The sequence below is a fragment of the Drosophila nasuta genome, chromosome 2L, assembly GCF_023558535.2.
Source record: "Drosophila nasuta strain 15112-1781.00 chromosome 2L, ASM2355853v1, whole genome shotgun sequence".
Taxonomy (NCBI): domain Eukaryota; kingdom Metazoa; phylum Arthropoda; class Insecta; order Diptera; family Drosophilidae; genus Drosophila; species Drosophila nasuta.
Genome location: NC_083455.1, coordinates 627,217 through 652,494, shown reverse-complemented (window position 1 = coordinate 652,494; position 25,278 = coordinate 627,217). Strand labels below are relative to the sequence as shown.

At 35.5% G+C, this 25,278-nt stretch overlaps 2 protein-coding genes across 13 annotated transcripts in view; one reads left to right on the top strand and one right to left on the bottom strand.

The window, feature by feature from the left end:
- The window catches only part of LOC132783929 (uncharacterized), a 28,730-nt gene extending 20,427 nt beyond the window's left edge, over positions 1-8,303 (top strand). The window contains exons 2-4 of the mRNA XM_060789246.1: positions 7,189-7,349; positions 8,061-8,172; positions 8,269-8,303. Of these exons, the coding sequence (XP_060645229.1) occupies positions 7,189-7,349; positions 8,061-8,172; positions 8,269-8,303 (308 nt within the window). The remainder of the gene's footprint in view (positions 1-7,188; positions 7,350-8,060; positions 8,173-8,268) is intronic.
- A 7,218-nt stretch (positions 8,304-15,521) lies between these two features.
- On the bottom strand, positions 15,522-24,430 carry LOC132798186 (sodium-dependent nutrient amino acid transporter 1). 12 transcript variants are annotated; one of them, XM_060809944.1, is made up of 7 exons: positions 24,412-24,430; positions 19,103-19,301; positions 18,686-19,004; positions 18,083-18,362; positions 16,268-17,009; positions 15,933-16,209; positions 15,522-15,870 (listed from the first exon to the last, which is right to left on the bottom strand). In XM_060809944.1, the coding sequence occupies exons 2-7, from the start codon at positions 19,175-19,177 to the stop codon at positions 15,626-15,628; spliced, it is 1,938 nt and encodes a 645-aa protein (XP_060665927.1). In that variant the 5' UTR covers positions 19,178-19,301; positions 24,412-24,430; the 3' UTR covers positions 15,522-15,625. The 12 variants fall into 12 exon arrangements, with proteins under 12 accessions (XP_060665927.1, XP_060665932.1, XP_060665928.1 ...); XM_060809949.1 differs by having other exon boundaries at positions 19,103-19,188; XM_060809945.1 differs by having other exon boundaries at positions 19,103-19,277; positions 24,412-24,423.
- Between the last annotated feature and the right edge of the window lie 848 nt (positions 24,431-25,278).

Sequence of the window (25,278 nt, the reverse complement as noted above, 5' to 3'; positions counted from 1 at the left end):
CCGACCGTAAAATGAGTGTGTTCAATATGTCTGTGTTTGTTGCAATCCATGACATTTTTCGACTGTGATACAGTCTACATTCTTTTAGCTCTTTATTATTTGACTCAGCTGCTTTCTCGGAAAGCTCTCCGATTGATACGAGTGCATGCTCAATCACAGAAGATCCATGAACTAACACCTTGTGGACTGTAGCTGGCAAATAATACCTTGGATATTTTTTTTATCAGTTCCTTAGCGGTATCGATGGCATAATCATTAAATTTTTCCACATTTATTTTGTACCCCGAGGCAATAGCTTGGAGTATAGTTGCACATCGATGGATAAAGTTTTCATTAAGCCTCCTCTAACTCCGTCTCTTCCCAAAAAGCCGCTTGAATTTTATTCTTTTGGTCTAAAAATTTCAATTTTTGCTCCGGACCTCTAGTGTTTCACATATTAAGTTATTTTTTATAAATTTCATATTAAGTTAGTATAAATTAATTTCATAAATTAAAATAAATACCTTGGGCTTCAAAATCCATTTTAAATAATATAAATTTATAAACTTGAATTGTTACAAGCCCGATTTGAAGTGCGCTTTTGCTTCGAAATATTTCACCACAGCTGCGATGTGCTGTTGAAATGAACACGACGTGTTCATGCTTTTAATTCTTTTTTTTTTGAAAGTACCGTTAGGTTTCCAGCGAAAGCCGGGTTGTAAATTGAAAATTTGGACATTTTAGATACAAACTGTGTAAATTGAGTTTAAATATTTTCTGAGCGGTTTTTTGATTTTTGGTCTCTGGCGGAACCACTGTGCAGTGTGACTAGCATTTAAAAAATATATCATTTTCACTGCGGTGTTACTATAGACCATAGGAAGCTATTAAAGTAAAGTGGGAAAGGATATTTTAAGCTAAACTTAATCTGTCTGAATCGTAAGCACACGATTGGATACGAAACATAGAAGCTATTCAACAAAGAATGTTTAAGATTCATCAAATCTACATTGGAAAAGGTGAGGTTAGGTGAGAACAATGCAAATTTCTCTAATAGTATGGAGAAGACAAAATATAACTAATAGTTATGGACTTAAATTTAATACAACTGGAATATACTCTTGATTCTACACGTGAACAATGTGAAATTCTTCTCCAAAATCCTTTTCTATGTGGTAATTTTCTATTGACAAAATGTTATTATAAACACGGACAATTTGAACGATTGTAGAATTTGACATTTAGTAGAAAACTGCAATATCAATATTTATAAGTTGTTTTATTTTAATTTTAATTTTAACGCACGTGCTTTCACTTATAGTTAACTTTACAGCTGTTAGGCTAACAGAATTCTGTTAAGTATTAACATTTCGAGATTGATGCAGTTTGAGGTTTTCCTAATGTAAATTTGCTCCTTGTACCCTTGGGTATAAGGATGGTGTCAGTATATAAACTTTATCAGGCATAACAACCAATATTTAAATATCTTGATTTCATGGACTCCAATTGATAGAGCCACGATTTATATTCAGTCAAATTGTATATATAAATAATAATTTATTGATTATTCGGTGTTTTTTCTAGTCTATGGTATATTTCCAATATACCGTTATAGCAAATAATCCTTTTGATATACATACATACGCAACTTAAATTATTTGGTTTTGGTTTTTTTTAAAAGTTAACCACTCTCTACTGTTTCTTTTCTCAATTATTTATTTATCAAATTACAATAAATATAAAAGGTTATTGTTTAAAATTTTTAAATTAATGAATGCCGATTGTATTTTTGATGTTATATACACACTCTTCACTCTTTTTCTGAAACCTAATCAAAGTGAACTTAAAGTCTAACCAAAAAGTATTTGAAGCCCCAATTAAGGGCTTTCATGGTTACTGCATTTGGGAATGGTATTATGCAAGTTTTAAGATGTTAAAGGTCGAGCATAAATTGCTTAATAAAATGACTAAACTGTGACCCCCCTCAACATGTGACTGTTTATCTATGGAAGTGTTTGTTTGAGTATGTTTGCAAGGAAACCAGAAGCCAGGTGCTTTGGTATATCGTTCTTAAATTGGCATTAAAAAGTATTTAGCATGTTAACAAGCCAGTAGGAAGTGGGTGAATGGGGCAGCATCGAGAGGGGCTGCATCAAAATAATAACAGCAAAAATTGACATGAAGCAAAGTTCACAGATTCTGCAGATGCTTTACAGAAGCACACATACATACATGCAGGCAACAACATAAATAAGTATAAGCATCTATACGATGTATGTCAAATATGTATACTTTATAGAAATTGCCTTTATAATCGGCTTATATTCTGATATGAAGACAACAGACACGCAAACAAGCTTAAATTGAGACTCATATGAAGAAAGCAATAACAAAAATATATGGTACATCTACATATACTCAACGCATATATTGTATGCGTACTTACTCGGCATTGAGACTTTTGCAGCCACTGAGTGCTGAGTTCCAAGTATAGGAGCATATTTACATTTTGCAATAATGCTAATTGGAATACGAGTATCTATGGCAAGTCAAAGCAATGCGAAGCACAACAGATTTCATTTGGGTAAATTCAAAACAAATTTGACAATAAGTATACCATGACCAAAGTACACACAAGACCAACGAGAACAAGTAAGAAAGCTACAGTCGAGTGTACTCGACTGTGAGATACCCGCTACCCATTTTGAATAAAAGAAACATATTTTGCGGTATTTTCTCAAAATATACCGAATATACTGCAAAAATACTAAAAATATACCAAATGGTATATTTGGTATATCGACATAGTACCACATTCAAAATATACCATAGACGGCACAATATACCAGATTGTCAGCCAAAGACTAAGACCCCCTGGTAAGTAGGCGTTTTTGCCCATACAAAAGTATTTCTTTAATAACTTTGACAATTTTTATCTGATCGGAACCAAATTTTCAGGAATCATAACTACTATAATAAATATTTTATATACCAAAATTCGCAACTCTAGCTTTAAAATTACGCTTGTTATTCGATTTTTTTGATTTGCGGGGGCGGAAGTGGGCGTGTCAAAAATTTGAAGCAAACTTGATCTGCGTGCAAACATAACAAATGCTGTCGAAAAAAAAATTATAGCTCTATCTCTTATAGTCTCTGAGATCCAGTGTTTCATACGGACAGACGGACAGACGGACAGACACACAGACGGACAGACGGACATGGCTAGATCGTCTCGGCTGTTGACGCTGATCAAGAATATATATACTTTATAGGGTCGGAGATGCCTCCTTCTACCTGTTACATACATTTCCTGCCGGCACAAAGTTATAATACCCTTCTACCCTATGGGTAGCGGGTATAAAAATGCGACCCCATTTTCAGCGATAAGATACTTACTCTGTGCGTATGCGTATGCGTATCTGATACACACTTTAGCTCCAGCATATACACATTAAAACATCAATTCAGTAACCAAGCACTTCAGGGACATTTCTATTCTAAATGAGCAATGAAAAGCTGATAACATAAGTCCCTAGGCTTGCCTGGGATTGAACGCATGCCACCCAATCTTCCTAACTTGTCTTTTTGTTATTTTTAAACTCACTTCCTAAATATGTATGTTAGAAGGAAGAATGCATTTCCGATCTTACAAAAGCCGTATGTATGCTACAATATTTCTTACCCAATTTTTGTTATTGTTGCCCGAAGATCAAGTTGGCTTTTGATTTTTGTTACGTCAATATAGAATACTTTCATAGGTATTTAAAAACTAATTATATGTAGTAAATTATGGTATATTTTGTAGTCTATAGTATATTTCGAATGTAGTGATACATCGGTATATTTTTCGGTAAAAATTAAATTAAAATTGGAAATGGGTATTTACCAGTCGGAAACACCCAAATGTAGCTTTCTTACTTGTTATAATTAATACAAATGCTCATAAATAATTCAAAATGTTGCAGATAGGGAATAGATAACATTTATAATGTGAAGATTTTCGTTGTGACTTGTTGGAGCTCCTCAAATGTATGTATCCTTTTTGATGGCGAAAATTTCAAAAATGAAACTGTGAGCTGAAGGAACGCGAAAGCTATTTATAACACAGCGCTGACACATACTCGTAGGGAAGTGATGAGGTTCTATTGTGATGATGGCATCTTCTGAAGCGGCTTCTGCTACTGATACTGGCTGCTGTTTACTTTAGAAGTAACACCAGAAGCAGCAGCGATGCTGAAATTAATGCACATTGCGGCATAGCCGCAATGGGGAGTTGTGAGCTGGGAAAAGCGGTTTCTGCTGCACTGTTGGACACAAAGGACCCTCGCAGCAGGATGCTGAAGTGAAAACGAACGGGCCAAGTCATGGGTGCAACGGGAAGACAGAGAGAGAGAGAGCGCCACACAAAACAAACGATGTGGTTGCAAATTAGTAGTAAACCTTCAACTACATTAGGCGTTAGTCCAGAAGTGGGACCTGACCAAGCTCTGCCGGATCAGCTGTCTACCAGTACGTAGTTCGTAAGAGGGCCAGGGAATCATTACACTTAGGTGTAAAAAATATGCACATCCAAGCTCCCTTTTCATTTCCCTTTTCTGCCTTTTCCTGTGCATTGTGAAGCGGAGCCGGAGCCCGCATGTCGAGCTAGCGAAATAAGTCAGTCAGTCAGTCAGCCAGGCAGAGGTTTTGGAATAGCGGGTGGGCGCCATGAATGAGGTTGCTGCTCTCGTCTGATGAGAGAACATCGTGTGTACATCTAACAAACCGAATTATTTCGTGCATCCTGCAAGAGGATGCATGACAGAGGCAGCTCGGGAGACAAAATAACAAAGACTCGACCAATAAAGGCAAATTTTGGACCAACTCCGAAGCCGAGATGCTCTTCTAATAATGTTACTTTCAATTTTAATCACTCACATACTCAAATTATCAGCAAAGCAGTTCGACATGAACTTAATTGATGTCACGCAAGCTACAGATGAGGCCGAAAAACATAAGTAAAAGTATTTCTCCGATTGAAAGAATTCTAGTTTTTATTTCGCTATATGAAGATTTAAATTTCGAAGAGATTTCCAATTTAACCCTTAAGAATTCAGTTGATAAGTTAATTTATCACAAACTTGCGTTTGTGTATAGTGTATAGTGAGCCTCTCCTTCTCCATTCAAGAGCCTTTGACTCTCTCTCACTCTATTACTGAGCAACATCTCCATCCCGTTCTGGCTGTCTACATAAGCCGCGATAGTGTTGCCTTTGCGCATAAACTATGATGTGGCTATTGTTCCCCTTGTTGTTGGCAGTTGTTAGTGGCACGGCGAGCTTGTGACAAGGCCACAGGAATGCTGGCAGCACCAACAACAGCAACTGTATCGGGTAGGGAAAACATCACGACACAGGTAAGGCAGGAAATACCGGATGTCACCGGATGTGGAACTGTGTGCACCGTTGCCGTGTGACTTTGGTCATGGTTATGACTCAGGTGTACGACTCTTGACTATTCTCCAAGCCTCGACGATGCCTCTTGCCTTTTGTCTGCTGAATGTTGTCTGCCCGAGTCTAAGTCTGGCCTGCTCCTGGTCCTGGGCCGTCACCTTTGTGTATTCGCGCCGTCAGTTAAATGTCAACAGGATATGTGACTATAATAATTTGTTGGCTGTAGTTGAAGAAGCGCCCGTCTAGCTCCCCAACAACTCACCAGCAATAAGTCTTGTTAACGCTATTCTGCCTGAGCTGTATTTTCTTTCATTGATAACATCATTAAAAGTTTAAGTACAAAGCCCATCCAAGTACCTAGATAAATATGTCATGAAGCTTTACTTTATTTATTTACTTGTAACTTATTATATTGAAGTAACTGAAACGCTATCCATCCAAAAGTAATTGTTATACACGGTACTCATAGAGCAAGTATGATTTTCATGAGCATGAAAATCCTAATGTTAGAAACCACATCTTGATTTTAAGAATATTTAATATAAGATCCGTGTTCTTATTAATAAGAACAATAACATTTTATTGTTTTAAGTCCAAAAATCATATTATAAGACCAACAAAATATTAATTTAAATTATATGTTATTGTTTTTTTTTCTAATTTATTATTTTACTATTTTATGATTTAGTACGTTTATTCAGTTGTATTTTGATCACTTTTACATGCGAAATATTTATCATCGATCCAGGACCTCCTCTCTTAGACTTCAATTGAGAATGTTTCGCGACAGCCCGACTAATTGAGCTATGAACGAATACACATAAATATAGATAAAAAACTTTAAAGGAAATTCGATAGATTGCAGCATTTTGTAGCATAAATTTAGATTTTTTGGTCGAAAATTTGGCATTTTCAAACTAGTATTGATAGTTTTAAGAATTTGTTCTTAAAGTGGTCTTACTTCAAGAACACAATTTTTAAGACGAATGTTCTTGATTTTAGAACTAGGTTTTATTCAGGATATGCCTATTGTAATTGTTTGATTTTTGATTTCGTCGACTGGAAATAGAGTATTTTTTGCCTATTTTAGCATGTTTTTAGTATATTTAGTGATATATTTTTAAGTTATGGTTCAGCCGTTATTACTTAGTTCGTCTCACAGATGAAAATATCCGAATACATCTTTCTATCTTGATTAGTGTTAATAATCCTTACTCTTTTGTCGAATTAGAAAACATTCTTGGTCTGCTTAGAATTTCAGCATTAATATAAGCTCATATATTCTACGAAATCGAAGACAGACACACAGCTCTTCATCGTTCCGAATGCTGCTCATAAACATTAACTTTCCCATTCTATCGTATCCAGTTCCCTTATAGAATTAAGTTTGCTGAACGAGTATTCAAAGTGTACGCTCAATTAGAACGATTGCTAGTTAAATAATTAGGACTTTATTGTTGCGCTTGATGGCTATCATCACAGTCCCTAAAATAATTAATAAAGCATGGGAAATCAAATGCCGCAAAGTTTCTCACCTAGCGCATAATTTCGAAATTCCAATTTCCCACACCTCATTCGTCCATTTGGCAAAAATCATCGCCATCGTCATAGCCACCGCCTCCACTGATGCCATCGACTACATTGATCCTTAGGCAAACCAATTTGCACAGAACTCCTCCATTATTATACCCTATATTTAAACATAAGCAAAAAGAAGTCGTGTTGTGTAACAGAATTACAACAATCAATAATCAAATCAATTTATTGTATATTTTCAGACACTCAACATCTATTCGTATTTTCAAGGATTGGCATAGGGAATTTTGTAGCCGAGTATCCTCCAATTCAGACAAGAGCTTTGCGCTCCTGCTTGTTTTTCAGATGTGTATTTATTACCGGAAATGTAAAACAGCAACCACGAAGAGTTAACAGCGAATCGGTAAGGGCACGAAATGAGAGGCTGGAGGCTCATAGAACGAGAATGACGTCAACAAATATTATGAATATGAGTCATGCAATTGTCTGTTTCAAAATGCAATTACTGTCATAGGCTTTTTTATTGATCTGGTGTAGTATTTGTTATTATTTCGCAAATGAGTTTTTACTTTACCATCAGCACCAGCTCCAAACAAAAAGTTACTTTGAAGCTGCCATTACTTTGAAAACTTTAATTATGTCATAAAATTTAGCAACACATTGGTTGAGATACCGAAAAAACACGTTGCAAAACTCATAATTATATGAAAACTAAAATATAATTTTATAATTGTTTTGTTCTTTTTGATTAATCAAGAAGCATACATAACGTAAAGTCATTTTAAACTTAAAAAATAAATTATAATTAAAAAGAAACATGCTAGTAAAATACATAAAATCAGTACAAAAATTATTAAGATTAAATTATTGTCATGTTTACTTTGGTGAACTGAATATGTTAGTCAATATTAATAATAAATAAGTTTAGAGGGGGAATGAATTCAAGTTATTTTTGTGTGATTGTCATTAATTTAAATGGACACTACTTTGTATAATGTTATATTTTTTATTTCAAAATATCTTATAAAGTAAAATTTATTTACAATATTTAATATAAAATACCGCTTGAATAATTATTATTATTATTATAATTTTTCCAAATTTATTCACGCAGGAAATATGTATCTTTAAGCGAGGAAGATATTCCAATGGAACCAGCCAAAACACAGATTCAGGTCCTCCAAATCGAAATGGCGATACTCAGAGTACTGCCCTAAAGGAAATTGGTTTGCTGTGGTGGCAACATTCACATTCCCAACGCGAATGCAAATTCAAATTCAAATGTGAATCCGAATTCTTGTTTTCGTTATTTGTTCAAACAGATGTTGCCTGTTTTACCGATATTGCGAGTACATAGCTTTGTTATTTGTTGCGGATGCTGTTTTTCACTGTGGTCACCTCATTGGGTTGTTTTAGTTTTCGCATTCGGGATGGGAGCATTTGGCAAAATTCGTTCGAAGTGCCCTCGATTAGTGAGGCGTGGATACCTTTTTCGACATAATTGTACTTTTAGTTAAAATTGTGTTTTTGCGATTGCTGTTTTTCTATAGCTGCACCTAAATTTTGAAAGACGATTAAAGGAGTATAGAATGAGTGAGATTGAGAAAGTCCTATGTCACAGCAACAGCAAATTGCAACAACAGGCTTCAAAGCAAGACTCTTTCCTTAACTAGATTAATTTGAGTCACATTTCTATGTGTTGAGTAGAGCAATATTTTACAATTGCTTTCATTTAACTACTGATAAAGTAATGTTTATGATACATTACTGAAAATTATAGTGTTTTAGTAAAAAAAATAATCATTCGTTCTGTTAAATATCGCATTTTTGGAATGTCAATTCTTGGGTAATGTACGCCTGCTTTTCTCTATCTTTCCCATTGACAATTAACAACTGCCATCGATGCCAACCACTGCCAAAATTTTCAGTGGTTTTGCGTTTTACAATACAAATTATTCTAAACCATTCGTTGCTAAATTTAAGCAACAACCACAGCCTATTTATAAATTTGTATCACAATTTACACACACACAACAGCACAGCACAGCACATATTGCAAAATATAGGCAAGTGGGTGGATTTTATGGATTGTATGTATGTATGTATGTATATCCGCTTGCGGTGGACCACAAACGCTGTGGCAACCTCCCGTCAGCCTTGCTCTACCCCGGGTCACAGCTGACAAGTGTCGGTCGCTTGCTTTTTCACTTTGCTAGCCAAAAAACGTCGATGGCAATGAGCAATCAAATTCATCAGCCACGGTTGCCGACACTACTCTTTATCCTTTGCTGTTGAAAATACTCTCTTGCCTCTTGAATAATTTTCATGTTTATTATTCCATTTGTTTGAAGGCAGCAACATTAAACTCTTTGCACTGGTAAAAACTACTCAAAATATTCCAATTACAATAAGTGTTCACATATCACTTTAATATAAAGTTATCTAATATGGTGATATTGTTGTGAACTAAATAATAATACACCTTATATACAATTCAAAGAACGAAAACATCTTATCAACTTTAAACGTCTGGTTTAATTTAATTTGGATCATATTTTTTTGAATGGTCCTAAAAGTGGTTCCTTTAAAATATTTCGGAATATTTTTAAACCGACATGAGATTGTTTTGAAAATAAGAAACATACGGAATCAAAATATGATATTCTCTGTCCAAATAAAAAGAGCGACAATCGAGTCTTCTCGACTGTCAGATACCCGGTACCCATTTTCAATAAAATCATATACTAAAAATATTCAATAAAATTCAAGAAAATACTTAAATGTATTTGGTATATCGATGTATTACTGCAATGGAAATATACCACAGAGTATAAAATATACCAGAATATAGTTATTATTGCATATACCGTAAATCATGAAAATCTAACTTAAAAAACAACACTTGTTATTCAATATTTTTGGATTTGCGGGAACGGAAGTAGGCGTGGCACAAATTTGAAGCAAACTTGATTTGCATGCAAACATTTCAAGCTTGTCGAACAATGAAAAATTTATCTAAATTATATCTCTATATCTTATTGTCTCTCGGCTGTTGACGCTGATCAAGAATATATAATTATTTTATGGGATCGAAGATGAGTCTTTCTGAATGTTGAATTCATTTGCTAACAGCACAACTTTAAGAATGAAGTTGTTCAAGAAATAATTTTAGTTTTTTAGTGTTAATAGTTTAAATGTATTGGTTATCAATCTTTAATATTTTCAACTTTTACATGGTACCACGCTTATAAAAAAAAGAAGATATTTGTTTTTTTATACAATTTAGATAATCTTAAAAGATACAAATGTAAAAGTACTGATTTGAAAAAACTTCTAATTCGTAATAATCACCAAATTATTTTCATTGTTAGTCCATAGTAAATTTAAAACCCCTTTTGAAGAATTTGTTGACATCCCCTTTTTGATTGTTTTCCGCACGTTGAGTGTGAAATTTAACGGGTACCTGGTAAGAAAAGGTTCAAATTTACCTAACGACCTGCTTGGCTGAATTAAAAGTTACGCATCGAAGAGTTTTGATGTGCCTTTGATGAGCAGCTAATTAGCGACAGCTGTCTGTTAATGAGACCAAAAAGCCAAGAATAAAAATGACGTTTAAATAATGCTGCGAAGAGATTTGTAAAATGTTTTATATTGCTAAATACACAAAACTTGCCTATGTATACAATCTTGATAATCATTAGCAGCTGAAACTACTTGTTAATAGAGTGAGAAGCAGTTGAGAAGCTCTAATCCATAATACACCGCTCAAAAGAAAAACTGCTTTAAACTATAAATCTTGAATCTGTATGTTATTATAAATAATTCAAATATAATATATTTTAACACACTTTATGTTTATACCATAAATTAACAAATCTTTAAATACTGGATTTTGTAAGCTTAGCCAACTGATTTTTCGTTTGCAATTTCACAATTTCGTGTTACAGCATCATAATTCGTCTGTTAACGTCTATAACATTATGTTAACATTTTACTCCTATTGTATTAACATTTATATAATTAGTATGTAGACGCCTTCAAAACATTAATTTAAATAATATGACAAATTTCTATAATATAATAATGGAGTGTTGGCTAACTCGAACATAATAAGTTTTAAATTAATATACTTAAATAAATAACAATGCAAATGCGAAGCTAATCAAATTCGTGGGTCTGATTGAAATGTATTGTAACAATTATTTTGACAATCATAATATGCTAATATGGCTCAAAACATTAATAGCCGTTTATATGGGTTTTCGTGAGTAGATTTTGTTGGATAAAACATGTAAAATGTTGAATTTTGGTTGCAACAACAATAGTTTGCTATGCCGACACTATAAAAATTCAATTACTCTATTTTTTGCCACAATATCCAAGCACACGAGCGCCATCTGCCAGCCGCAAAGCAAACACACACGCAAGTTCGCAATCGCAGTCAAGCTCGCTCACACACACATACTCACGTACACAAATGCATGTACGCATACGCACATGGGCAGACGATACGTACGTGCATAGAAGCGCCACCTGTCAGTTCGACTAAGCACCTGGCATTCGGCAAAATGTTCGTAACGCACCCCCCGCTAAATTACATAGAAATTTTCACATTTCCAAAAACCAAAGAAGGGAACAGAGCACAGTGGAGAAGAGAAGAAGAGAGGGTGGATGCGAGAGTGCCTTGCACACACTAAAACACAGTTAGCTAAAAAAGAAAGGCGAGAAAGCATTGGAGAAACTAGAGTCTAAAACACACACACGCCAACCGACACACAAAAAACCCCATCTAGCGTCTCCATCATCCACCAACGCCACCCGCACTCCGCACTCCGCACACATTTGCGGCTGTTCGCATGAGCGCGCAACTTTTCTTGCAAGCCCCTAAAATGCTGCCTTTCATTCCATGCTGGTTTTGCTTTTAGCTGCAATCTTTTTATATCCTGTTCCAATAGCGACGTGTAAGAAGGGTATAATAGGACAATTGTAAGGAGACAGCTCTCCGAATGGAGCGATGTTCCTCTCCCTCCAAGGGAAGCATACAAGTCTCAGATTTTAATACTGCTGGGAGACTTGACTTTTTTACGAGGTATCTGCAGACGATCAACATTCTAGTGTGTTTATTTAATTTTTTGTTCGCGCTGCTATTGCGAGACAAATGCCTGCGCGGGTGTTTGAATGGATGAAAAAAATGTGTAGTCAAAAGAACGAAAGAGTCTGAGAGAGATAGTAATAGATAAACAGTGTGAGATGGAAAACATTGCGCATTCTTTGTGCCGAAGCGCTTTTTAGCTTTTAGTTAAATAGAATTTTATTTAGATTGGCCATGCCTGCATGACTGTTCTCATACCCTTCCAGTACCCGTAGAAATGTACGACTACTCTTATGCCATTGTGTCTATTTTGACGGAACTTTCAGACAAGAAAAATTTAACCCGATTTGTGTAGCAAACGCAGTAAAGTCAACATTTATTAAATTATATTCTTTATAAACTTGGTTTTTAAAGAAAAGAACTTTAATGTAGTAAAACATTAACCATTTTCCTTGTTTCCACAAATAATTGTAATCCACGCAATATGCCTGAAAGTTATAATATAATATTTACTCAGGATTTTTTCAAGGCCTTGCAGAGAAGAAAAATTACAAAATACTCGTACCTGCAATGAAAGACAAGACCATAACCAAGAAAGATCCATTAAATAAGCTAAATAATAAAAACTTGGATTTCAAACGTACATCATCATAAATTAAACAATCTTTTTAATGGAAAAGCTCTAAAGTTTAAGAGAGAGACATTTTGCATGTTTCATAAGACATTAATTATTAAGATGTGCATAGTGAATATCACAATTCGTTTTTCTCCAAAAATTAATGTCACAGGTAGAAGGAGGTATCTCTGACCCTATAAAGAATATATATTCTTGATTAGCGTCAACATCCGAGACGATATAACCATGTCCGCCTGTGCGTCTGTCAGGCGATGTCAGGTGATGTTTTGAAAAGCGTCGAACCTATTTAAAATAATCAGCTGTGACTTGGAATAAAAAATTAACTTCTGACCGGGCTCAGCTTTAATTCACATACAAGAAGTACATCTGCTTCATTTTTGTTTCTCAACAGCTGAATGCTACTTCTTCTTCTCCTCTTTTGAGCAAATTCGATTTCAAAATTTAAAATGCTTAGATCTTCATTTAAGAATTTATATTGTGAGTTTAGTTTTGACTTATAATTTGACTCAAGTTTTTTGGTGGTTTTTTGTGTACTCAAAGATATATTGTACACAAATATTATATGTATATTAAGTTATTATCCGATCGTAATTACACATTCCGTTAACACAAAGTTATCGTACACGTCTGTATAATAGGTATAAAAAGTAGGGTTTTAACATTCCTCCATTATCTTTTTTCACCAACTTCTCATAGACGAGTATTATTATTTTATGCCAACATAATTTGTATTATATTTTGTAAATAGTCATATATTATGACATTCCATTTGGTTAAGATCCGTCAACAAACATATAAATTATTGAACTATATTTGTTTATAGAAAAAATTAATAAAAAAAACAACAAATGAGGATAATTCAATGGAGAATACCCGCCTGTGAAATACCCTTGATATAGGAATTTATTATCTAAATTAAATTGTAACTTTCATTTCTGAGTGAGTTCGAATTTCTCGACAAGGACATATTATTTTCTACTTCTACTTCAAAAACAAATTATTCTTATAACAAATTATATTAACTGAATTTCGATTGATATGTATCACTATGGTATTCAAATTTAGTGACGGATCATAAGAAATGGACATTTCATTTTACATGTCTTCCGCAAACCAAATGTCGAAAATATGCTTTGTGGGAATCTAGAGAACAAGAAAAAGTGTAAATCCTTTCCGGGCTTTTCCTATTGTGTTTCTTTCGCACCAAAAGAAGAAACCAAACTTAATTATATTTCATTTATGATATAAAATAAACCTCCTGTTGCCTTTCAGGATAATTACAGAACAAGAGAACACAACAAAGAGACAAAAGCAAAAATAATGTTGCACAAGAAGAGCATAAACAAAAACAACAACAGAACCAACAACAACAACAACAACAACGACGAATAACCGCAACTACTTAGCAACATTATACACTTCCGCGCAGCAGCCAAGCCCGCCCAAAACGTAATTATTGTTGCGGTAAACGCTGGAGCCACGCCCCCAATGAGCCAGCCACCCGTGACCACAGGCCGTGCTTTTTAATTTCTTCATAAAGAGCGAGTGAGAGCGCTCTCGTGTGTGTGTGTGTGTGAGTGAAACAGCAAAAATGACAACGTGCCGCGAAAATTAATCCATTTGCTGTGACAATGACTTTTATGCGGTTTTCAGCAATGCGCCAACCATCCGGACTCGGCCCAGTTCGCAGTTCCAAGTCAGGAAGCCGGACAGCCGGAAAAAGTCAAGCCGCAGGCCAAATGCGGGCATAGAGGGAGCCACAAAAAAGAAAAATAAAAAAAACCAACTGTTGGGTCTTTTTTCATTGCCGCGACATGTAAATATTTGGCGACATTTATACCGAGAACAAAAAAAAACCAACGAACTGGGGTCCTGGGTCCGTCGCGTCCTTATCAAAGCAATTATCTCGAAGATGCCAGCGACCCGTCTTTCATTTGGACTTTAGGTCTTTGTTTGAGTTGATGCCGCCGTTAGTGAGATAAAGTACACAACATTTCTGTTTGAATTTTTTTTTTTGCGAGATTTGCCGAATTTGTAACGGCATGGTCAATTTGGGATTAGATCATCTTGAGGTCCGCATTGAAACAAATTTGTTAGAGGTGAGAGATAAAATATTAATGATTACACATTTGGCTCTTTGTCTAGTTGAAATCTTGTGTTACAGGAAAAATTATATTTCGGAACACAATAAAATCTAATTCAGAGTTTAAAATTTTCTTGGGTCAAAGTCAGAGGATCCAAAACTATTCTTCAAATGTCAGCAATAATATCAGGTATGTTAAGATTACGTATGAATAACAAATAGGATTAGTATAAATCGTTGAAAAGTTAAAAAGTGAAAGTATTAGTAAAACTAATAGCCTTTTTTTTACAACCACTAAATATTTTCATGATTGATCGTAAATTTTGAGTGTGGCCGCTCAGACGAAAATTGGTGCTTAGAATGAAACCAAACTTCAATAACTAAATTATAAAAAAAGCGAACCATTAAAAAATGTAATAAGAATGATAGACATGTCAAAATCAATCGTGCAATTTGCCAACTTTGAATGCATTTTTATCATACTTTGTATTTTGCTTTGGAATTCAACTTGATAAGCACCGCGTAACTTCAAAAATATACGGAAAAATGTTAGCCAATACTTACTTATTTCTCATGAATGTAAAAATATGTATGTATGTATGTTGGTTATTTTTCTTATTTGTATGAGATTTTACAAGGGGCAAATGTGACATTCCAAATATATTGAAGTACGTGGGGAATACCCAAACTTGTGGTGATGTGGAAACAGGCTATAAATTATACGAATAAAAATTATATTTCTTTTCAAGACAAATAATGAAAATTGGTTTTTCAAAAATATTTAATTGGCACAATTAATAAATTCATGTTTGCACACACATATCAAATTCTTTTCACCACTTGGGAGCTCGGAGATCTAAATTTAACCTAACCAAAAATATTCTGCCTGATACTGGCCCAAAATCCCCTTCCTCGTTTGGGTATCAGCTCGTGCTGAATTTCCTTGTTGTACTGTTCCCTGAGCAGTGGATCCATGGGTCCCCAATTCTTTTTGGGTCGGAAGGCACCACGCACCTTTTCGCCTAGAGTACTGCCCGGCTCTCTAATGATGGCCACAATCATCCAAATGGGCAACTGCACAATTCCAAAGGCTGTTATACACCAACCAACACCTAAAAGAACGGAAAAGAATACAATGCGGTTTACAGAAAGTTGGACTTCTTTATAGTCTTACCATAAGCCCAGGCGGGATAGTATTGATTGTTATAGGTGAGTGGCTCGTAGGTGGCGTAGAAATATATCAGGATTACGGTCATGATGAGCGGGGTGAAGACGCCCCAGCAAAGTCGCCAGTAGAGTCCCACCTTGCGACCCAGCATGAACTCAATGTCTTTGCAAAGTCGATCTGTGCCATAGATCCAGCCAATAGTGTACAGCTCAGCAATCCCCAGAACTAAGGCAATCATCGAGGCTCCAAAGAAATCGACAAGCGTAAGCATATATTGACCACCCTATACAAAAATAAGTCAGATTAATTGCCGACTAAATGAAAATAAAGCTGCAGCTTACCGGCGTGATGTACATCAGACCAATGAGAAAACTAACGACGGCAATGAGCAAAGAGCATTGCCATTGCTTAAAGTTGGGGAAACGATCCCGAATAGCGGTCACCGTACACGAAGTCATAGCTATGTTGGAGCCGATACCCAGCACAAAGAGCATAAGGAAGAAGAGGACGGAGAAGATTTGCGGCAGCTGCTTGAATTTTGCGATGGCATCAGGATACGATATGAAGGCCAGTCCAGCCCCTCCCTTCACCACTTTGCCAATGTCTTCGGTACCGATCTCATGGGCTAAATGACCCAAGATTCCAAAGATGGTGAAACCCGCAAGGAGGGAAGTCGCCGTATCCAAAGCTGTCACAATTGTTGCGTCTCGATGAACATTGTGGCCAAATTTGTTGAACGAGGAGTACATGATGATGTTGCCGAAACAGACGGACAGAGAGTAGAAGCATTGCGTGACAGCGGCATACCATACTTTGGGGTCCAAAATCTTTTCCCAATTCGGCTTGATGAAATAGTAAATCCCGTCGAGGGAGCCAGGCAATGTAACAGCTCGAACGAGAAGAACGCCCATTATGACATAAGGAAATAAGGCAAGGAAGTAAGATGCCTTGCCGGAGCTCTTGACGCCACGGCGAATGATGAGGAAGACACAGGTCCAAGAGACGAACAGACCAATCACAAGTTCCCAGTTGGGTAGCCCAATGCCATCAGCAATTTGATCCTTTTCGCGAAGGACCTCTTTGCTGAGAAGATAAAATCAAATGTTTATCAGAAAAGGAAAAACATCAAGATAAGCTTAAAGAGAAGAAACTATAGCCAACACCGCATGCGCTTAGAAAGGAATTAAGCAACTAGGAGATAGAAGCAAACTGATCATTAAAGATTACATCAGGCAAGCCTCACAGCACTTACACATAGTACAGTTCCGAACTGGATGTTATGCGATCTGTGTCATTATCAGCTTGAGAATTTAGTCCACGATTCCAATTGATTTTGCTGGACCCTGGCGCTGAATCAATACAGTTCTCGCCCCATTCCACGCGGCACGTCGCCCATGGCAACGGGTTGTGAAATGAGTCGACAAAATATCGACAGAATATGGCCACCAGAGAGGCGTAATATGTGCTTAACATGAACACCTGGAATGCCTGGCCAACGCCAACACCTTGATGATTGAGAAAAGATCAACGGATAAAATGACTGAGTTGATTATTTGCGATTATGAAGCTAAACACCTTGATTTGTGTTAAGGATGCGATGCGAAACGATTGGTGATTAGTGTGGGTTAGTTCAAAAGAGATGTAGAGTACACAGAGCCAAACTAGGAATTGATAATAATACAGTTCTAATCGATATAATTAACTTAAAGTTATGATACTTTGGTCCCCACTACTTGAATTCGGATCACCCTCGCCCCGATTCGTGCTTTTCGATTCGTGAGAACCAATTGAAGTAACCTCTAAGTGGCTGTTGCAATCGCTTAGGGGCTATTGCAGCATTCTATCCTCAGTTCACTCAATTGACGTCAATATGGAATGTTGCATCATGAGCAGAGAAGAGGAAACTTACTCACTCGTTCAATTAACGCTCCAAGCCAATAAAGCGAGCATTGAACGGCCATAAACTTGAATCTCTATCTGGCACTGAATCGAGCCCAGTTCTAGGTGATAGTGCCACGATAAGATTACGGAACAAAAACACCACCAAAAAATAAGTCATGCGCCACACCAACATAGTTAATACTTTACACACTACAAAACAGGAGACCGGAAAACGTGTTTGGGATCTATGGATATTGGGAGAAAATACCACTTACAGAAAGTACAACTCCGCGGAGGCGACGAGCTGTTGTTGCTCCTGCGGCGACGACGACGATGACGACGGGGTCGACCACGCTGGACTGAAATCCAAGCTGGAACTGACGCTGGTGTTGCTCTGACTGGAGGCTACACAGTGAGTCCCCCAATCCGGACGACACTCGGACCAGGGTAGCGGGGTACGAAACGAGTCGTAGAAATAACAGAGTGTTATACCCATTATTCCTACGTAGTAGGTCGTGACAAGTGATATCGATATCACCTGACCAATCCCGACGCCTAGAGATGTGAATTTGATGCGATAGCGATGAACAAGATGATTTGCAAAATAGTACAAGTAACAATAATAAATAAAAAATACCTATTACCAAAGATCTATTCATTGGGAATTTCTTACATATAAGATAAGATACCTTACTGGTAAAACTTAATAATTCTCAGGTAAGGATAAGTATTCGACTGATATAAGCGGACGAAATGGTACTCATGGAAGGAATTAACTATCTATGAAGTCCGTTTTTTTTAAAGCAAATGTCACCGATGAAATGTCAGGGCATTACAATATCGACCAGACAATGCTAATACCAGAATGAGGCTCTTACCTTTCATTGCAGGGCACAAATCGAAGACCTTAACGGATCCGCGGCTTGAAAACTGTCCAATTACCATTTCCAGGTAGTAAATGGGTTTGCCAATTAGAAAGAGCACAATGAGATATGGTATGAGGAAAGCGCCTCCTCCATTGTCGAGGGCTGTGAACGGAAAGCGCCAAACATTGCCCAGGCCGACAGACATCGCTATGCAGGACATTAGGAACTCCACACCCTTACCCCAGGTGTCGCGTTCATTTTGTCCCGTTGGCGTTTTGCCCGCAGCGTGCTCAGCATCATCTCTTGTCTCTGCTGGTTGTCCTGGCAATGACTATGTATACCCGCGTGTGTGTGTGTGTGTGAATGTGTTTGCAACGATTAGCTGAGGTCAAAGATACTGGGACATATGTGTAGATTTTGGCCACTTACCGACATGGCCAATGTGCTGGTTGTGCTGTGTCCATCGTCACCCACAAAGGCCGGATTCTGTTGCAATGATTTCATGTTGTTTATCTCTGCAATATTTTTGAATTTTTGGTTGGTGTCTTCTATGAGCTGCGACCTAACAATAATCTTTGCGACTGCTGTCGCTGCGTATTTTCCGCTGAGTTGTGAAAGTGTTGTAAAACTGACAATCAGATAAAATGAAACAACTTACAGATAAAAGCCAGTAATAACGCTTATATTAAGTTGACACACATTGTCGTATTCTAAAGTTTGGACGATGCCAAGACACCCTAACTTCAATCTTAATTCTTATTAACTCAAAAACAGTGTGTTCATTCACTATAATCTGTCTACATTCCAAACTTCCTCATAGTTACGATGAAAAAAACAGTATATGACTACATGGTGTACAACTGATTTCACTGTCGTGATATAGATAACGAATAAATTCGGCTGATGATGAGCGATATAAAAGCAAGTGCAGACGGCCCTAGATAGAATTCTGTGTTTGCAAGTTTCAAGAGTTGCAATTTTTATGATGTTAGCGATGAGCAGATAGATATCATGATAATCAAAATTACAATTGAGTTTATGACATGCACAGGGTTATTCCAAAGACTTTTTGCCATTGTAAAGTAACCGAAGAGATATTTCAAAATCTAAATTATTCTCGGAATTTTAATAAAATGTGAGATCACATTAGAGAATATTCTTTGAATAGAAGCGTAAGACAATTCGATTTATACATTTTCATTTAACGCAAAATATAAACTTACATGATCTTTCTTAACGCATTTACATATGTATGTGTACGATGTCTCATGATCTGATAATGATGATCTGATATTACTGAATTTTATATCTTTAGATTAATCGAATATTATTAAGTTAGTAAGTGTGCAACTTTCAAAGGCCAACCACTTCTATCACACTAATTAATTATTTTTTCCTTCGGGAACTACATCTTATGAGCGACAATTTTAAAAATGGGTCATAAATATAAAATGCAATCTAGTTATTTCGTATTGCGCAATGAAATGCAGCAAATTCTTATCGTCCCAATAATAGATATCTATTTCTGAATGGTAGACACGCAAACTGTTCTTTGTTCGTGGATGTGATTGCTTTTATAAAGATAAAAATCTGTGTCTAGCCATCATGAAGTAAATGCACTATTATTGCTCTCGTTTATAACGATAACAATTGTCGTATGCACTTCATTGTTATTATCATTGTTTAAACAGTTCACACGTCGTTTAATTTCTGGCTCTTGCTTATTGTAGAACTAATAAAAACGTTAATAATTTTATTACCTAAATCAAGCAATAAATCAGTACAAAAGCAGTAACATCCGAAAGCTGTCAATAATCACTAATGTTAATATGTAATATATGCACATAAATACACATATGTGTCTTTATATGGTAGACACAATCAGACAACTATTGCTTTGGCAATCGACTATCGTGTTCTCGCTTGCACTAGCAAACAAACTTTGCTTGATATAAATTCAGATAAGACCTTTTTTAAAGATGTTTGTTAAATAATAAGGAATTCTGTTGATTGGAGATTTGCATTCCTATTAATTTCTAATAGCACTTCTATTTGTTCAATATGCAAGAGGACTGAAAAGGGATATTTACTTAATAATTAAAACTTATCGATGACAATACTTATTTTTATACCCCTTTACCCATAGGGTAGAAGAGTATTATAAATTCGTGCCTCCAGCAAATGTATGTAACTGACAGAAGAAGTCATCTCCATAAAGTATATATCTATATTCTTGACCAGAGACTATGGGGGTAGAGATATGATTTTTTTCGACAATTTATTTTTTTTTGTAGGCAGATCAATTTGGTTTCATATTGCCACGCCCAGTTCCGCCCATGTATAAAGCTAAAGTTGGTACACACAATAATAATAATGATCGCTAAAAATGTTGTTGCGATGAAATACAAATTCTTGAAGTAATTCTTCTTTAGTAAAAAACACATACTACAATCGGGTCTTAGTTGCCTTAGCTGACAATTTGATATATTTTATACAAATATAGTCTTTGGTATATTTAAGTACTTTTCTAGTATAATAATTTTATATTTTATTCTACTTTTATTAAAAATGCGTAGGTTATTTCACAATCGAGCACAATCAAATATAGGTTTCATATTTGTTATTTCCCCTTAAGTACTTTCGGACAGAGTAAAACAAAATGTAAAATAATTATAGTATGCAATTTGATCTTGTTTTGTAAGTTTATGTCGTGGCATATAACAATGAATAATTATCTCTCAGATATAAATATGATTTGTTTAAATTATTAGTGTTTTTAAGATAGTGCAGATGTGGAGCCCTGAAGAATAAACGCAATTATATTTTGTACATATTAAGTATTTATACCCGCTACCCATAGGGTAGAAGGGTATTATAACTTTGTGCCGGCAGGAAATGTATGTAACAGGTAGAAGGAGGCATCTCCGACCCTATAAAGTATATATATTCTTGATCAGCGTCAACAGCCGAGAGGATGTAGCCATGTCCGTCTGTCCGTCCGTCCGTATGAAACACTGGATCTCAGAAACTATAAGAGTTAGAGCTATAATTTTTTCGACTGCATTTGTTATGTTTGCACGCAGATCAAATTTGTTTCAAATTTTTGCCACTCCCACTTCCGCCCCCGCAAATCAAAAAAATCGAATAACAAGTATAATTTTAAAGCTAGAGTTGCGAATTTTGGTATATACAATAATTTCTATAGTAGTTATGATTCGGTTGCGATCGGATAAAAATTGTCAAAGTTATTAAAGAAATACTTTTGCATGGGCAAAAGCGCCTACTTACTAGGGGTCTTAGTTGCTTTGGCTGACAATCTGTTATATTGTGCCGTCTATAGTATATTTTGAATGCGGTATTATATCGATATACCAAATATACCGTTTGACATATTTTTAGTATATTTGCAGTATATTTGATATATTTTGAGAAAAATACCGCAAAATATATTTCTTTTATTCAAAATGGGTAGAGGGTATCTCACAGTAGAGTACACTCGACTGTAGCTTTCTTACTTGTTTTAGCATGTTATATGTTTAAGCTAGTTTTCATTCACATAAATATATTGGTTTTTACATGCATGTGCAATATTACTGTTTCGTCTATTCCTAATACTTTAACATTAAAATAATTAATTTTTTCAATTTGTACAAAATCCATTTACGTCGTAAAGCTGGTGGAATACTCATAGTGGAGTATCCTTCACTGCTAGATACGTAAATACCCATGTTTAGCGATTATAACGATATTCTTCAAATCATCTTTAAAATTGAGTTACTTAGGGTGGAAGAAGGAGAGTTTCTAAATTCAAGCGGCTCTATTTATTATTCAAACATACCACATCATTTTCGGTAATGCCAAAACAGGTTTGAAGTGTGTTGTACAAAATACAAAATAATGACTAGAGAGACAAAAGAATAACATTTGATGAGTCATATGCTATGGATGTGGTGGACTCTAGAAGAAACAAAACATACGTCAAACATACGTTACTAACGCAAGTGAGTTAAAAGCAGTTTAAACCAGTTTGAAACTTCATAAATAATGTGATTTTTTTGTAATGTCGATCATCAAATTGATTCTGCAAAACCTTTGCAATACTTTAGATTAACATCCATACTTTTGAAAATATCTGTTTAATTATTATATGTATATACATAGTTATCATATTTTGCATTATACACCAAGAAAATAGTATACTTTAGACATTACACAAACAAAAATTAGGGAAGCTACAGTCAGAAGTGCTCGACTATGAGATACCCTTTCTCCCCATTCAAATACATACATACATATATAAAATTAATATATCGGAAGATATAGGGCATAACGACCAAAGAGAATAAAAAAAACAAGTCAAAAACTATGCCTGCTACATACATTTCCTGCCGGCACAAATTTATAATACCCTTCTACCCCATGGGTAGCGGGTATAATAATTAAGACCCGTCAGCTTGCACATCCGCAATATTTTGAATTCTTCTCGATGTAGGCCATAGACTGAAAATTTTTGATAGCCCATTTTCGGAGTCGTTAAACCAGTTATTTTACTAGTTGTAGTGTCATAATACCCTGATACGATTTGTATACAAAAACGTTCTCACATTATAAATTTTTTTTTTAATAATTTTCATATTGAAAGCAGTTGCACGTCAATATGCAAGAAAGATAACTGGAAAGTTGTAAAACTCAGACGTTAAAACTATAATTTTCATTGAAAGTAATCCAACAATTATTTAAATCTGATTTGCTTATTTTTTCTTGTTTATTAATACATCGCAATGACCCAGGTCACAACCTTACTGCAATTTAAAATATGTCACCAAACTATTACATGTTTATACACAAAAATGAAAAGCCTTTTGTAAATGGTTCAGGCAAGGTATTCTTGTATATCTACTTGTCATTTATGTTGATTGATTTTTTATGCTAGTATAATCGTAAAGTTGATTATTATTTGTTATCGTCCACGCACAATAAAATATGTTGTTTGATCAATCCGAATCAATATTGCAGAGCACATGTTGCCAATATCTTTAAATAATGGTGCAAGCTTATAAAAAGGAAAACCAATTTCAAGCGAAACGTCTTTAAGCAGAAGCTTTCGTTGACCTTTAACACACAAAGCTTTTAAATAACCGACTCTGCAGATATCACTCTGATTCTGCCTGAGTCCACAAAAGAGAGCAAAGAAGTACAAACACGCCACGAGTGTACATCAGATGTATACGCGAACGCTGCAGAAGCTGCAGCCTGCAGCTGATCAGCTGCAGCTTTACTTGCTTAAGAGAAGAGAACTTGCTGAGTCTTACTTGTGCTTTTACGGTATGCCGTTGCGTCGTTGAGTGTGCAGACACAAAAGCTTATGTTGTGCTTTGACTCTCTGCTTGGCTAACTTGATGGGCAACAATTAGCTATAGGTTGAATTTGGTTAAAGTTGCTGCTGTTGTTGTAGGTATAGATGTAATTGTTGCTTATGTTGTAACTGGAAGCCAGTCTTAACCACTTTGAACTGCCTAAAACTTGAACTTTAACTGTTTGTTTATACTTTCAAGGCCTCCCACAAGTGTAGCTCCCTGTACATTTGCACGAAGTTAAACTATTTTAATTCCATTCGCAAATTTTCAAACTTATTGTATTTTTTAAATAGTGACACTTCCGCTTGATAATTCGTACCAAGTTAAATGAAAATCGACTGCAAGAAATCCCGTTATGTTGGCTAATGCCGTCAAACTAACCGTCGCGATGATCGCTTGGGCAAAGCGCTAGCAGTCAACTGAATCAGTTGAGGCAAAGCTCAGAGGGTTTCGTGTCGAACTTGACTTCAGTGTAGTACAGTGGATTGTATTTCACAAAATTGTGAGCAATATCACATGCTTTAAACATAAAAATAGATTACACATTCATGTTGTTAAAAATTTGTATATTGCTATAAAGTTATTTTAAAAGTAAACATTTAAGGGGATTTCTAATTTCACAATTCGTATTTTTATAATCTATTATAGAAAAGAAAAATTCATTAAAATTAGTTACTTTGTAAAATTATTAAATTATTAATTAAATTATTATTATATAAAATTACACTAAGTATGCTAGTCATCCCACCGTACAAAACATTGCTATTGCTTTCGGCTAAGTGGCGGAATAAGGCAGTCAGAAATCGTGACTAAAGCTTCGCTCAAATTGTAAAGTGGTTTGAGTCTCTGCTAAGTGATCTTATACAAAGCATACAGCTTTAGCGGTCAGAGTTAAAAAAATTATTGCAATACGTGCATGACTTATATAAATGATAAAAAACGAATCGTGATCATTTCCTGATTATTTTCTTTGTATGTCCTTGTTGAAATGCAATTTCGGACTCCCGTACCCTTAAAATATCTCATTCATTAAGTATAGTTTCATTAAGTTTACCTAACTTAGATTGAGTATTGTGAGTGTGTGTTTTCAGTTTCTGTGAAAGTTGCACTTACACTTTTCTCATTAGGCACAGTCCACAGCAGACGCTCATACACAAATGAAATTCCAAGGAGCATCGCCTACGTCGACTATGTGATGGTCTTGGTTCATTGTTCGAGGACCGCAGAGCAACACAAATTGTTATGATA

Coding starts and splice junctions, on each gene's coding strand:
- LOC132798186 (XM_060809940.1), bottom strand. CDS start 19,943: ATGAGACATCGTACACATACATATGTAAATGCGTTAAGAAAGATCAT. Junction 19,302..19,896: donor AATGCGTTAAGAAAGATCAT/GTAAGTTTATAT, acceptor TCTGATTGTCAG/TTTTACAACACTTTCACAAC. Junction 15,871..15,932: donor CTATCCCGCCTGGGCTTATG/GTAAGACTATAA, acceptor CCGTTCTTTTAG/GTGTTGGTTGGTGTATAACA.